At 37.4% G+C, this 14,669-nt stretch overlaps 1 protein-coding gene across 1 annotated transcript; it reads left to right on the top strand.

Moving 5' to 3' along the window:
- The first annotated feature begins 3,796 nt into the window (after nt 1-3,796).
- Nucleotides 3,797-13,591, top strand: XKR9 (XK related 9). Its single transcript, XM_005423027.2, has 3 exons — nt 3,797-4,173; nt 11,613-11,836; nt 12,948-13,591. The coding sequence occupies exons 1-3, from the start codon at nt 3,797-3,799 to the stop codon at nt 13,589-13,591; spliced, it is 1,245 nt and encodes a 414-aa protein (XP_005423084.2).
- The last annotated feature ends 1,078 nt before the right edge of the window (nt 13,592-14,669 follow it).

The following is a 14,669-nucleotide window of genomic DNA, read 5'->3' as shown; positions in this document are numbered from 1 at the left end:
ACTTAGTATTTATTATTAACAGGGACTTCTTTACAAAATTTTTAGAATACAATTTTTATAATACAATCATAAGAAGGACAGATAGCAAATCATTAACTGTGTCACATGGTTTCCATATGATTTGAGTTTCACTTTGTGTTATATCAGTAAGCCCTTTAATTTCCTTGGATTGCAAGTCTTGTAAAGGTATGGATGGGAAAGCCATGAATATGGAAATCTACAGTTTTTGAAGCGAAAAAGACCTCTACCCATGGCCAGTATTAAGGTAACTGCATTTTAAAATAGAATTTTAAATATGTAGTGATATTTCTAATCAAATTTTATTGTTTCTGTTTCATCATAAAATGATTCTGTATCACAAATTGATTCAGTATGTTAGTTTTTAGAGGGGGCTTATATTTATATTGACTGACAGTTTACTCTTCCTGACCATGTCATGTTAGATATCATGTGTTTAATAACACTGGGGACAATTTGATTCTGATTGATACAAGACACTCTCTCCTGTGGCACTTAATTGAACCCCACCTGGTACTGAGACCATGGTGCTCTTTGGAGTACTATCATGCATAAAATGTAGGGCTATTAAAGACTGGGATCTTCAACAGTGATTTTATGTGCACCTGTGAGCAGATGTTGGTGCTTGGATTTGGAATTAAGACAATGGACATTTGTGATTATAGATTTGTGAGTCTTGGGTAGAATTTTTTTTTTAGGTTGCCATGAGCAAAATATAAACCTTGTGTCTTCTCAGCTGTTCCAAGGCTCTTTCAGGACTGGAATCCTTATTCAAAATAATTGTGAGACAGTGAGCAAGCTGACATGCTTGATAATGTGTGGCTCTTCATTTATCTCAGCTAACCTGGTGGCTCCAAATAGCACCAAGATGTCCAGACAGGTCTGCAGACTGCTGACATGACAGTAGTTTGGACAGCAGGCTTGTCAGGAGTAGAAATCCCCTGACTCACAGTTACTCTTCATGCTGTTATTTCAGAGGAGTCTGCCTGTAAAACTTCCTCTCTCATATTCCTCTTTGTGAAGTGCTTATATAAAAAAGGATAGGGAGGCTGTTATTAGAGGGAGGAATCCTGTTACCTTTTTTACTCATTTCAGGTGCAAGAGCAGAGGCTCCTCCTTGCCACTTGAATGTCTGGTACAGTATTAGTCATTGAATGTGAACCTTGGTATCTTGCCTGATTTGGCCATAAATTGTCTTCCAAAGAACTTTCTGTTTGAAGCCAGGTATTAACTAACCTGTAACTGTTGTGCTTCCTGTAACAGTCAAACAGTGAACTTGCTTGTTTGGTTTTGTTTAATGTTTGGTTTTGTTTTTAATCTGTTCTAAAAACCATAGATACAGCTTCACAAAGGCGGTACTCAAATTGCAGAATGACATGTTGTCATATAGAGTACTGTTTCCTTTGCAATTTTCTTGAATGAACCCTAGTAATAAACTCTTAAGTTGGTTCATACTCAAATTTTCAAACATAAGAAATTCAGAGTCACAAACCAATTGGGGTTGGAAGGGACCTTTGAAGATCATCTAAACCCTGCTAAAGCAGGTGCACCTGGACCAGGTTGCACAGGATTGCATCCAGGCAGGTTTTGAATATCTCCAGAGAAGGAGACTCCACAACTGAGCAGCCTGTTCCAGTGCTCTGTCACCCTCAAAGTGAAGTTTTCTCTCACATTCAGATGGAGCTCCCTGTGTTCAGGTTTGTGCCCATTGCCCGTTGTCCCATTGCTGGGCATCACTGCAAAGAGTCTGGGCCCATCTTCTTGACACCTGGCCTTAAGATTTTGTGTTCATTGATAAGATCCCCTCTCAGTAGTCTCTTCTCCAGCTTGAACAGAACCAGCTCCCTCAGCCTGTCCTCACAAGAGAGATGTTCCAGTCTCCCAAATATCATTGTAACCCTCTGCTGGACCCTCTCCTGTAATTCCTTGTCTTTATTGAACTGGGGATCTCAGAACTGGACACAGTACCCCAGATGCAGCCTCACCAGGGCAGAGTAGAGGGAGAGAATAGCCACCCTTGACCTGCTGGCCACACTGGTCACAGTGCACTCCCCAATGCCATTTGCCTTCTTGGCCACACAGAGACATTGCTGGCTCATGGTTCACATGTCTTTTTGTGTTTGTAAACACAAAGTTCAATTTATGATGGACTTTGTACTGAAGTCCACTTCCCAGAATCTAACTGTGAATTGGATATAAATTGCATTAGTGATTTGCAGGAGATTAGTGGTATTTTATTGGAGAGAATAGGAAAGAACAGTGAAAGGATTCCAGCTATCCCAGCTGCAAGATCGCCTGAGCTTTCTGGCCTCTTCTGGGCCAGGACATGAAACCTAAGTAGGAGATAGAGTGAGAGGCTAGAAATAGCTAAGGCCTAGATCCAAGAAAGTAATCCATACACTCATCACCTTTTCAGGCTGTTATGTTCCCACTTGTCTTCATTAGGAAATGAAGAACTTAAGTTCTCTTTTTTGGGTTTGTACCTAGGTCACAGTGAAGATGAGCCCAGTCAACCCAAGCAAAGAACAGTCATTACCTTTGTTTATGGGTTATAAACCAATTATCTCATTTCATTCCTCTCTGGCAGTGTGCCTGAATTCACAAAATCCAAAGGGACCTGCCTCCACATGCCCTCTCCCTGCTCCAAGTTCCCTGGTGCAGCTGTTCCCCATGTATTGTCTGCAGCTGTTTGCCACTGGCACCAGCCCAGCCTTGGCATGTTCTGCATCCCATCCTTTGCATTTGCTGCCAGCAGCTTTTTCCTAAGATATGTAAATGAAGTAAAGGGACTTTGTAAATTTAAGTTTATAGCTTTGCAGAGGTGAATGAGAAAAAGAATGTACTCCCTTATAGCTTTTCTGTTTCACCTGCCAAATACCACAGATCTACAAAGGAAAGACATGTAAGGACTATCCAAGAGGTTACAAGAGCCCTTTCAGTGTTGGGCAATGTAAAATGTAGTTCTGACTACAAATTAATTCTATTTGCAGTGAGCTATGTGGTTAAATCATCTATGTGTAGCTACAAACAGCTTAGAAGACATTTCTCAAAGAGGTATACACTGGTCCAGGTCTGGCTCCTTACAAGCCTCTTTAGCAGGAGAGCTGCAATCTTATTTAGCACTTTCCTACTGCATGTAGAAAACCAAACAGGAATGATAAAAACACTGGACATATGCACACAAATGCAGTGACACAGCTGGAAGCTGACAAATGATGTTTATTCTGATACCATGGTGTGTGCTCAAGACAAAAGTTTTCTCAACATTTTGTGCTGTACACAGTAAAGGAGATGAGTTCAGAAATTTAAAAAGTTCTGGGAAGGAATCAATCTTTTTCCATAAGCTGCTTTTAAACACTTATTTCTTAGTGTTTTGCAACTCTTAGGAGTTAACAGCTGTTTGAGTGGAGAGTCACTGTTTGGGAGAATGGGTGACCTCAGCAGGTTCAGAAATGCAGCTTTCTTGGGCTGATTGTTCACGAGTATCTAAGCACATTGTCCATTTTGTACTTGCCTGTTCAAATGGTCATGAGAATTGCTGTAGGATATTTTAAATGATGAAGATATTGTTACTGCTAATCTTCCTTTTTTTCTTCTCTTTAGGAATCAGTAATGAAGAATGACTCCATCAATTAAAAAGACAATTTACGTTTATCTTTTCCAGAATAGATGTGTATTTTAGAAATTAATTTAATATTTAAATCAAGAGCACGGAAAAATGCAAGTCTCTTTGCCACAATAAAAATGGATAACACAAGTTTCCTTTGTATAGAGCGAGATGAGAAGGTGGTATTGTCAGGAAAAGGACTCCATTGTAGGGAAACATTTAGATTCCTTTACATTAAGTGAGGAGAGAATGAAAACAGTGGCAGTTTCACACATGATGAAATTTACTAAGCAGAATTTCTTTTTTTTAGTTGGTGGAATGATGATTTATGTAGTTGATATTGTAGTGTACTTCTGGGTAGCTAGTAGATATTTTTGTCAAGGACAGTATTCCTGGAGTATATTGATTTTGTGTTTTAGAAGTCTTTCATCAACAATAACTCAGATATTTAGTTATGAGTGGTTTAAAAACGACTGGGAAGGTACTGACACTGGGAAGCTGAAACTGGTTTTTCTAGTTCATCTCTTTCATTGTGGAATTTTTATAAGGTAAGCACATTTAAACATTTATTTTAAATTGAGAAATCATGGTGCTTTAGGACAGTTATTAAGAAGTGCTTAGTATGGCTTCAGGGACAAGAGCAATTCTGGCCTTAACAATTACTGCTCCATGAGGACAGATGTCTTTTTGTGGTAAATTTTGTCAGGTTTTGATGGACATGTAGTTCTTCTTCCATATACTTGTAAGTAATGATTTTTGTCATTCACAACTCTGTTTGATTAATCAGCCATTTGATGAGGCATACATAATAAAAATTATTGCTTTGAAATGTACTACTGTCATAACTGATAAATACAAGTTTTCAAAGTGATGTTATGCACAGTAAGCATCTGAGACAGCTGAGGAAGTAATGTTTCAATCTGAGTGTCTAACCATGTGTGTAAAACTCACCAAGATTCAGAAGAGAAATGAATAGCTGAATAGTTATTAAGGATATTTGCAGGAGTATTCCTTCAGGGACTGACTTAATGGTGATAGGGAACTTTGTTTGCTTAGTGGATTACCTTGACTCTAAAGCAATCCACAAAACTCTTGCATTTACCTGAACTCATTTCAGGTAAATGAATATCTCTTTCCAATGAATATCTCTTACCATGAATTTCTATAATTCTGAATCTTCTTTCCCAGAATTAGCTCCATATTCTCTGAGTGACTTATTATCTAGTAAACATTATTTTGTCCTTTGATGGTGTTGTCAACTTGGTTACTTGTTCTCTATTGCACAAATGATATTTTCTCCAGTGCTGCTACTTAAGCTTGGAAAATTTCCAAGTTGTTATGTATAAGTTACAAAGTTCTTTCAGCCACTCCTCACAATTCATCAGTGTGGTAATCCATGCTGTAAAGTATAAGCTGGTAACAGCAAGCTGGCATCTGGGCTTGTACCTTTGCGATTAAATATTACATACTTTTATTATATGTATTTTCCTTAGATGTATCAAGGTACAACTTCTTCCTGTCCTCCCTCCTAGTTATCTAATTTATGTAGTTAATTTAGACAATGAGTCTTTCTGGTTCATCTGTGAAGTAAATGGATAAAAATAGATTCTGTCAAGTCAGGTCACACTTGTTAAGGTGAGATTCTCCAGAAGATCCTTTGGGGCAGAAACCCATATTCTTCATTCAAAGAGGAAAATGAGGGCCTAGCCATTAAATAAGATTTGGTCAGTGGACTCTGCAGGCTTGAAATTATAAGATGTGAATAAATCTCATCAAATTTTCTTTCTTTCTTTCTTTCTTTCTTTCTTTCTTTCTTTCTTTCTTTCTTTCTTTCTTTCTTTCTTTCTTTCTTTCTTTCTTTTCTTTTCTTTTCTTTTCTTTTCTTTTCTTTTCTTTTCTTTTCTTTTCTTTTCTTTTCTTTTCTTTTCTTTTCTTTTCTTTTCTTTTCTTTTCTTTTCTTTTCTTTTCTTTTCTTTTCTTTTCTTTTCTTTTCTTTTCTTTTCTTTTCTTTTCTTTTCTTTTCTTTTCTTTTCCTTTCTTTCTTTCTTTTCTTTTTTCTTTTCTTTTCTTTTCTTTTCTTTTCTTTTCTTTTCTTTTCTTTTCTTTTCTTTTCTTTTCTTTTCTTTTCTTTTCTTTTCTTTTCTTTTCTTTTCTTTTCTTTTCTTTCCTCTTCCTCCTTTCATCTGCTTTTACACCACCTGCTCAATCTTTGAGTTTAGACTCCTGGAATGGTTTGGTTTGGAAGGGACCTTAAAAAGTAACTCATTCCAATCCCCCTGCCATGGGCAGAGATACCTTCTACTTGACCAGGTTGATCAAAGCCCCATCTAACATGGCCTTGAGCACTTCCAGGGATGGGACATCCACAGATTTTCTGGGAAACCTGTGCATCACCACCCTAACAGGAAAGAGTTTCATCCTGATATCTTTTCTTAGCCTACTGTCTTTCAGTTTGAAGCCGTTCCCCCTTGTCATATCACTCCATGCTCTTGTACAAAGTCCTTCTTCAGCTTTCCTCTAGGCTCCCTTTAGATACTGGAACTGGTGGCTTACAAACTACTACCCTTTGGGAACTGGAGATTTGTACACTGCACAGAACAATGGGAATCAGTTTGGTTTTGCTAACACACTGTCAATGCTAAGTAATAAATATGCAAACCATATTGATATATATATAGATGTATATACATACATACATTATATATAAAATCAGAGGCAAAAAAAATTTAAAAATATTTCTTACCTAAGAAGGCTTTAGTTTCTTTTGTTGGAAAACAAACCTGCAATTATATTTCATATGCAATAGTATGCTCTGTAAGGAGACAAAATTAAGTTAAAAATGTACATTTTAACTAGGCTGACTAAAATTATATTCAGCCTGACCCATATAAATGGCTCGCACAGATGTTTGTAGAATTGAGAACAGTTGTGACACAACAGACAACATTAAGACAATAACACTGCCATGGAATGTGGGGAAATGGGACATTTCCTTAGGGCAGCATATGCTTTCTGGAGCTGTCTGATGTGTAGCAGTGTGCTTCATCAGCCTAGGATACACCTGTAGGAGACTAAACATTAGCAATTCATAACATTTGCTGTCAGAATAGGTCACATAGGCAGCAGCCACTGTGATACTGGCATCTGCTGTTGTGCTTTTTGATGCTTAAAGGTAGCTCAGAATGCCCTGCAACTTCGAATAGAAGCAGAAGAAAAAGATTTTTTTGCTTATTTGTAAAAATTAATTCTAGATCCATGCAACATCAGAGTAAATGCGAGTGCTTTGCTGAGCCTGAGGTTATTTCATTACATATTTCTAAAAGGCAGTGAGAAAAATTCAGAGCCAACATAGGTGATGGGCTGCAGCGTGGGCCCTGTTCTGAAGCAGTACCAGCTGGCAGCAGTGAGCACACCTGTGGGAGATGCACTCTGGAAAAGGAACTCCTCTGCTTAGTGACAGAGCTCTGGAAGGAGGGGAGTAGGCTGAGGAGTATCAGGGACAGAGAGACATACATGCAGATTGCTAGAATCACACTCTGCCTTTCCTCAGACTACCCCACAGACCTGCAGGATGCATGAGATGGATGATTCCCTATCCACTCTTCGCTTGGCTGAGCAGTGACTTAAGGCTAGGGGGCAACAAGTTCCTGCCCAGTGCAGGAGGTGTGTCTCCCCTGTGACACCTTCACAGGAGCCCTGGAATAACAGGTATGAGGCTCTGCAAGTGGAACTGAACAATAACAAGGATGTTGAGTCATCTGGCTAGGAGATGTCACTGAGGCTAAGTTACCCAACACCCTGTGTCAAATTCTTACTGCTCTCTACAAATGAAAGCAGGCTGTTGTCAGGTGGGGGTCAGTCTCTTCTTTCAAAGAACAAGTGACAGGATGAGAGGAAATGGCCCCAGCTTGCACTGGGAGAGTTTGGATTAGATATTAGGAAAATTTTCTTCACTGCATTGGAACAGGTGCCCAAGGAAGTGGGTGAGTCTCCATCTCTGGAGATATTTAAAAGACATGTAGATGTGGCACTTAGGGACATGGTTTAGTGGTGGACTTGATAGTGCTAGAGCAGTAGTTGTTCTCAATGATGTTAAAGATCTTTTCCAAACTAACTGATTCTGTGGTTCTATGTGTTTGATCACATTTTCTTGATATAAATTTACTGACCTAAGTATTGACTTAGTTGCATTAGTTTCATGGGTTTAATCCAAGTATTTTGATAGTTAGAAGGTGAAATTTAACATGCAGCAGAGAGTAATTTTGCTTTGTTAAGGATTTATACAATGCTGAAAGCTATGACTGTACGACCAGAATTTTGACAGGACAATCATTATTGCCAGGCCACTCACACCCTGCCTATACGAATTTCTAAATGGCACTCAAACATTTCTCAGTGTAGTTTCATGAGATGGGATGTGTAGTATAATGCTGGGACTGTGTTACAAAGTCAGTGGAAGTTGGAGGGCAAGCATGTGATATGGAAACATTGGCAAGGCTGCTTGCTTGTCACATGTGAAGGCTGTGAACAAAAAAAATAGCTGTCACCCCTGTGAATTCCCAGCCAGAAACAAACCCTTCCTAATTTTACAGCATCAAACTTCATCACTTGTGAAATGATGATGAATATCTAGGAACATCTCAAGAACAGAGAGACAGTGGAACTGTGTTTTCCGTGAGTGTTTATAACAAGTAGGAGCCCTGTCATCTGTGTTCTCTACAAAGCAACACTACAAAGGCAGAAACCCTTTTTTTCCCTCCTGTTTAAGGGAATGGTATTTAGAAACACTGGTAATTCTTTACCATTGTCTTTACCATATGACAATTCCAGTTGTAAAGAAATTGTAGGTTTTTTATTCTGTTGGCTTTCAAGTAGCTTATATACCTTGAAAGAATGAAGAACATATTTTCTTTAATGAATCTATAGGGAGAAAAAGTAAATGGTAAACCTGCATTTGTCTGTATTATTGACATAACAATTTCACATTCCATTTAGGATGTACCTCTATCTAAAATACATAACTAATCCAATACTTTTTATTAATGTATTTTCATTAGTTGTAGTACCTTTTTAAAAGACCTTTTGCTTCAATGAATATTGAAGCCCAGAACTTCTATAGCATTAGATTTATTATAGGAAAATAGATTAGAGGAGTACAGCTGTAATAGTTTCAGAGCAGGCACAGGGTTTAACTGAGCTGTGGGCATGATGAAGGAGAAAATGTAAACCTTACCTATCCTTTAGCATGGACTGAACTCTGCCCTAGGCTAGGAAAGTGCTTCAACACTAGGTCTAAAAGCTGGCTATGAGCCCTTCCTAAAAGATCACATTACATGCCAAAGGGACAGATGAGAAAGACAGTATAAGTACAAAATACTCTTAAAATATGAAAATTTATCACAGTGAACTTACAGTAAGTGACATAAGCATGCGGAACTGAGAGAATGCCACCCTGCTTAATTCCTAATCAAAGAGCAGTAGAAGGATTTGGATTTTACTAGAAAAAAAAAAAGGTATTCTATAAAGTGTTCAGAGTCAGAAGTGGCCTAACCAAAACTGCTACAGCTAGTGACAAATACATAGCAAACCATATTATAACAATATAAACCTAATATACAGTGCTCAGAAGAAATGTGCTTTGAAAATGACAAGTGATTTCAGGTATGCATCCAGCTGTAATATTCCTTTTAGGACATTTCTTGCCTTGCATATCAACTGCCATCTCGGCTGTGACCTCTGCAGCTTGAAATTTGTGCAGCTGGTTTCCACTTCTTGCTGCTTGGACAAACACAGGGTCTGGTGGTGAGCCCATGGACAGCTAGCAGATCAGTCTACTCAATTGTTTTTTCTTGAAAACATTGCAAACTTTCCAGATTTTTACATCTCAGATGCAAGAACCAGATGTTTTGGAATACTAATTGTTTTATAAACAGAAAAACTTTAGATGCCTTGCCAAACAGTTCAGTTCTTTGCTTATGAGTGATTATTCAGGAAACAATAAGATAAAAACACAAAACCATAAAAATAAGAATTAGTTTCCTTTGGGAGTAAATAATGGATCCAGAGCCAGTTCATGGACTGAGTGGCAGGGATGCAGTCTATGAATCTCTGCAAGGAGAAAAGGAAAGGCTCTTGAGTATTAACAAAGCTGTTCCACACCTACTCCTATTGTTGCAATTCTCACTTGTATGGTCAATATGCCTTAATATACCAGGGAATAAGTCATGAATCTTCTAGCATGCCCTTAACCCAGGAGCTGTCAATCCTGGCTGTCTTGCTTGTGGTTGTGGAAGAGAACCCTACACTGCCTTCCCTGTGGTCAAAGGATTTGGTCTTTAAAAGTGATGAAGGTGTTAAACTTTTAACCTCTGAAGGAGCCAGGGATTCTTCCTAGGTCCCTTAGTAAGGAGACGAGTCCTGTGCTCCAGTGTTACATTGGGAGGAGACGATCCTGGGAGATCTGGCTGGCTGGTGATCTGCTGCCCTCTCCCCGTACGGTAAATGCAAGGCACGGCTTTCATCAGGCCCATGGTGTGTGTGATCCTGTGGATGGCCAGGGAATTAGAAAGCTGCACTTCAGCGTGAATCCTGACATTATCTCAGATGCTGTCTTAGGGAATGTAAATAGGCAGGTTGAGGCACAGGGCCTTGCCTTTCTCAGCTTGTGTATTAGCGGTCTTGTATAACTGTCTAAGATAACCAAGTGTTGGCCTGTGGTGTTCTGCTTAGTTTCTTAAGAACATAGATCCAAATGAATGATGCAACTGTCATAATTTATTTACTGAATTAGTTTATCTTTTGATGAGGAAAGGCTCTAGTAGTCTTTGCAGGACTAGAAAGATTGGCTGAATGAATTTTCTTTAAAAGGGACTACTTAGGCTTGTCCTTGCTTGCTGGTAATAGTCCAAATGTGTTCATTGGAGAAGAATCTTAGAAGCTCAAAACATCTGGGAACTAAATTGACAGAAACGGGTTTGGAAGTGGTGTCTGAAGGCTGGTATGATAAAAATCCTGTTTATGGACAAACACATGGATTATATACCTATAAAGCCAAGAACTTAGTATATATGAAATTCTAACAGTTGATTCCAAGAATCGTTATTAGTTTAGATCTATTTATTACAGAAAAAGAAAGAATTCTTCTATGCATAAAAAAATCTTCAATAATAATAATAATAATAATAATAATAATAATAATAATAATGTTAAAATTGTTACGCACATATTTTTTCATTCCTATCCCTTTTTTCACCCCTTATCATCCTATGCCTGTGCTTTTCTACACTGTATCCTATCTCTCCACATCTCAGGACCTCTGCTATCATAGCAAGACTAGATTTCTCTATCCTACATCACCATGGATGTAATAAATATCTCATTTGATAGTGCATCAACAGGCAGTGTATCTGCCTGTTAGTGTTACCTATATAAAACTATGACTATGACACAAAGATGAAAAAAAAAGGGTAAAACTTATATTTCAGAGTTTTCCAAAATATAAGTCTTCCTGATTATTTAGAAAGTAACAAAGTAGTAGGTTTTCTCAAAAGTCTGTTTTATGTTGCAATTCATCAGGTATTATCCTTGGGTCTTATGGATCTATCTTCTACTTACATAGATGTGGAAGTTCACAACTGGATATTTGTTAATACCCTGAAAAGGATATAAAGAAAGTGAATTAGTATCTCAAAGAGAGACTGAGGAGAGATGCTAAGTGAATGTTCAGAAAGGCAATAATTTAAAGAAATAAGAACCTAACAATACTGAGCTTGTATTCTTTATTTAGAAAAGTCTCATTCTGTTTTATTAATGTTCTTATTGCATGGTATTGCTGGACTTAAATGATTCTCTGATATCCCTGATACCAGAGAGATATCAGACAAAATTTTGTCTGAGTAGAAGATGGAAAAAGTTGTTGTAAGGCTGTATCATTTTATTGAGTTGGTCTTCTAAAAAGCAGTCTAATCAAGTGTCCTTTTTAAAATAGGTATTGGTTTGCTTTGAAATACGGCTGTCAAGCTGCATTTAAACAAACAAGTAGCAGAGGTGCATCAGAAGCAGACCCTTCCAACTTCATTCAAAAACAAGCTATTGATGCAGTGACTGATATTAACATGCTCAGGGTGTTCAAGACTTTTCTTGAGACCACACCACAACTTTTTCTTCAGATTTACATCCTCATGGAACATGGCAAAACACATGTCTATCAATGTAAGTCTGTCTTTTTCCTTCTGTTGCAGGTTGAGTATCTTACCTAAAAATATAACTCAGACTGGATAACATTTTAAACATACCTTGGAAAACACATGTTCCACTGTATTATTACTCTGCATTTAATTAGATTTTGTGTCTAGTAGATGGTCCATTCTGCTTAATCAATGAGAAGGAAGATTTCACTATAAAAATGAAAAGTAATATATAAATACTTTGCATCATTAATAGAAAAGTAATAATATCTAATAAAACCATAATGATGCATCTCTTGAAAATAAGCTCTTAAATGCAATTAGCATGTAATTTGCCAAGCAGTTTGATATGTGTGGTTTTAATTACAGATTCTTTTGAAACTGCTACCTAGGCATTTGGAAGTCAGTAATGTAATTAAAGCAGCCCTGCAAGCTGTCACTACTATCACCCATGTTGCAGGTGAGGGACAGAGTCAAAACTAAATCCGAGGATATGCCAGTATCGTAGAATGCACCATGGTGAAAAGATACTGGTTCAACTCTCAGAAGCACGACAGCAGCTGTACCATTTCCAGCTCTAAGACTTGCAGAATTACTGGCAGGACATTGACTTATTCAGGGTTGGAATTGTTCTAACCAAATGGGGATACCTTCATTGATATCTAGTGTTCCTTCAAAGTCAAAATTTACTCAGGTAAAAGGATCAAGCAAATGTCATCTTGGATATGACCATGTGAAGGATCAAGCCTTAGTAATAGATTTCTACCTTTTAGACACAGGAGACTCACATATATTGGTTGTCGAAACTTAAATTTTTATAGTCTATTTGCAATACTTTGGGAATTTCTAAGTCACCTGTGTATGGAGGTGGCAGATGCAATTTAGGCAAGGCCATTAAGGACCAGGGCATGGGTAGGATAACATGCATACCAAACAGCATCAGATACCTAGATTTAAGTAACTAAAGTGAGCCTTAAAATTACAGTGACTTGCTGTTGAGCAGAGAGTAAATATAAAACTGGGTTAAAGAAAGTGTTAGGAAAGCATGACATTTTCTAAAACTTCATTCAGCAATCATAGTGTAAAATAGTGCATCTTTTTCTCTGATGTAACATTTTCCCTTGTGTTTTGTTTAGATGCTGCCATTATGATGTCTTTTTGTGGTATCTCCTTATCAATGGTTGATTATCAGATATCACTACGAAAATCTCTGCCTGACAAAGATGAATTTCGTGTGCTTTCCAAGTTCATGTATCTCTTCTATAAATTGCTTACCATCACTTCTTGGATACTCAGTATTTCATTGATCACTCTGTTCAGTGTCAGAATTTCTGTAATTGTGTTGATATTTCTTTGGATCTGTGGCTTCACTTGGACTTTGAAACAGCATACAACATTTTGCAAGTCTAAGAAGATGGAATATCTGTACAGAACTGTAGTTGGAATCATCCTAATTTTTTCATTTTTTAACATAAAGGGGAGAAGAACAAAAGTTCTCATTTCTATTTATTATGCTACTCACACTGTAGTGAGTCTAGGTATTTTGTTTGTATACATGTTCTGGAAACCTTCCATTATCAAAGAAATATGTTTTACAATTGTAAGCATATTAACTATTTCGAGTCTGGTGTTAGGTATTATTTTTCTTGTTGTTTATTACAGCCATTTTCATCCCACTACTTATTGCACACCTCAGGCATATTCAGATGAAATTGATGGAGTGGCAGGGCAAAAAGTTAGAGTGAAAACTGGTAGATTTCAGAATTTCTTAATGCAATGAACATTACAGGTTTGGTTTTTTTTGTTTGTTTTTTGTTTGTTTATTAGTTTGGTTTTTTGTTTTTCTTTTTTTTTTTTGTTTAATTATTTTTGTGGCCTTAATAGCAAATTCTTTCTGAACATTGTGTTTCTCTGTCATTGTTGGTTATGTATCATCACTGAGGAGTACATAGTGGCTTTGAATAACTATTTGTTTTCCACAATACAAAGACTTTGTAACATGAACACTTATGTGCTGGTGAAAGTTAGTTTGTCAAAGAAACGATTTAATCTATTAATCCAACACAATTCACAGTTTTCCTTTTTTAGCAATGCAAATGTAACATAGGAAAAGCTAAGTGTTAATTAAATGAAATACAGCATTAAACCCATATTCTATTAACTTATGTTGATTCTGGTTGATTCTGTTAAAAACAGGGTGCTTTTTTTTTTTTCTTGCTGGAAGGAAAGAAGAGTACATTTAAAATAACTGAGGGCAGTGATCAGTCTTCTGCTTCTCCCCATTACTGTAAGACTGCAGTCCTTCATGTTAACACACTGTACTGCCTTCTCCCTGAAGAAGAATAGCTTTGATTTATGGCTCAATCACTGTCTTGCCACAAGGAAATTTGGGGAGATGTTTTCAAGCATTTTATAATCTAGGTGTTTTAATGACTTCTTTGTTGGTTTTGTTCTGTTAATCTTTCACACAATCTTCTGTATTTAGGGGTGATGCCAGCTTGTTCTGGGTTATAATAGCAGCCTGAGCGATTTATGGATGGCAACAGGAATCTTGCATACAAATTAAGAGCCATCTTCCATGAAGTTTCTTCTCCTTTGGGCTCTAAGATGTAACACTTTAAATGCTGATTTCCACTAAAATATGAGGCTATGCAGAGCAGGCAGTGGTGCAGTATCTTCTGTCTATCACTGGGGAAAAGAGCAGCAACTGTTCTGATGACTTGCACTCGCAGGGGCTGGCAAAAGATAAAACTAGCTTGTCTATCAAGAATTTTTGGCAGAAGGCAGAGTGAAACCAGACATTTCAGCTCTGTGTTTGAATGCTAAATCAACAACAATGAAATAAGGTTGATAGCCAC

Source organism: Geospiza fortis, unplaced genomic scaffold, assembly GCF_000277835.1.
Source record: "Geospiza fortis unplaced genomic scaffold, GeoFor_1.0 scaffold121, whole genome shotgun sequence".
Lineage (NCBI taxonomy): Eukaryota > Metazoa > Chordata > Aves > Passeriformes > Thraupidae > Geospiza > Geospiza fortis.
This window is presented reverse-complemented; position numbering and strand designations above follow the sequence as displayed.

Excerpts from the sequence above, each read along its gene's own strand:
- XKR9 (XM_005423027.2), top strand. The coding sequence starts at position 3,797 with ATGAGAAGGTGGTATTGTCAGGAAAAGGACTCCATTGTAGGGAAACAT. Across the intron at positions 4,174-11,612 it reads CATTGTGGAATTTTTATAAG|GTATTGGTTTGCTTTGAAAT; the intron begins GTAAGCACATTT and ends TTTTTAAAATAG. Across the intron at positions 11,837-12,947 it reads CAAAACACATGTCTATCAAT|ATGCTGCCATTATGATGTCT; the intron begins GTAAGTCTGTCT and ends TGTTTTGTTTAG.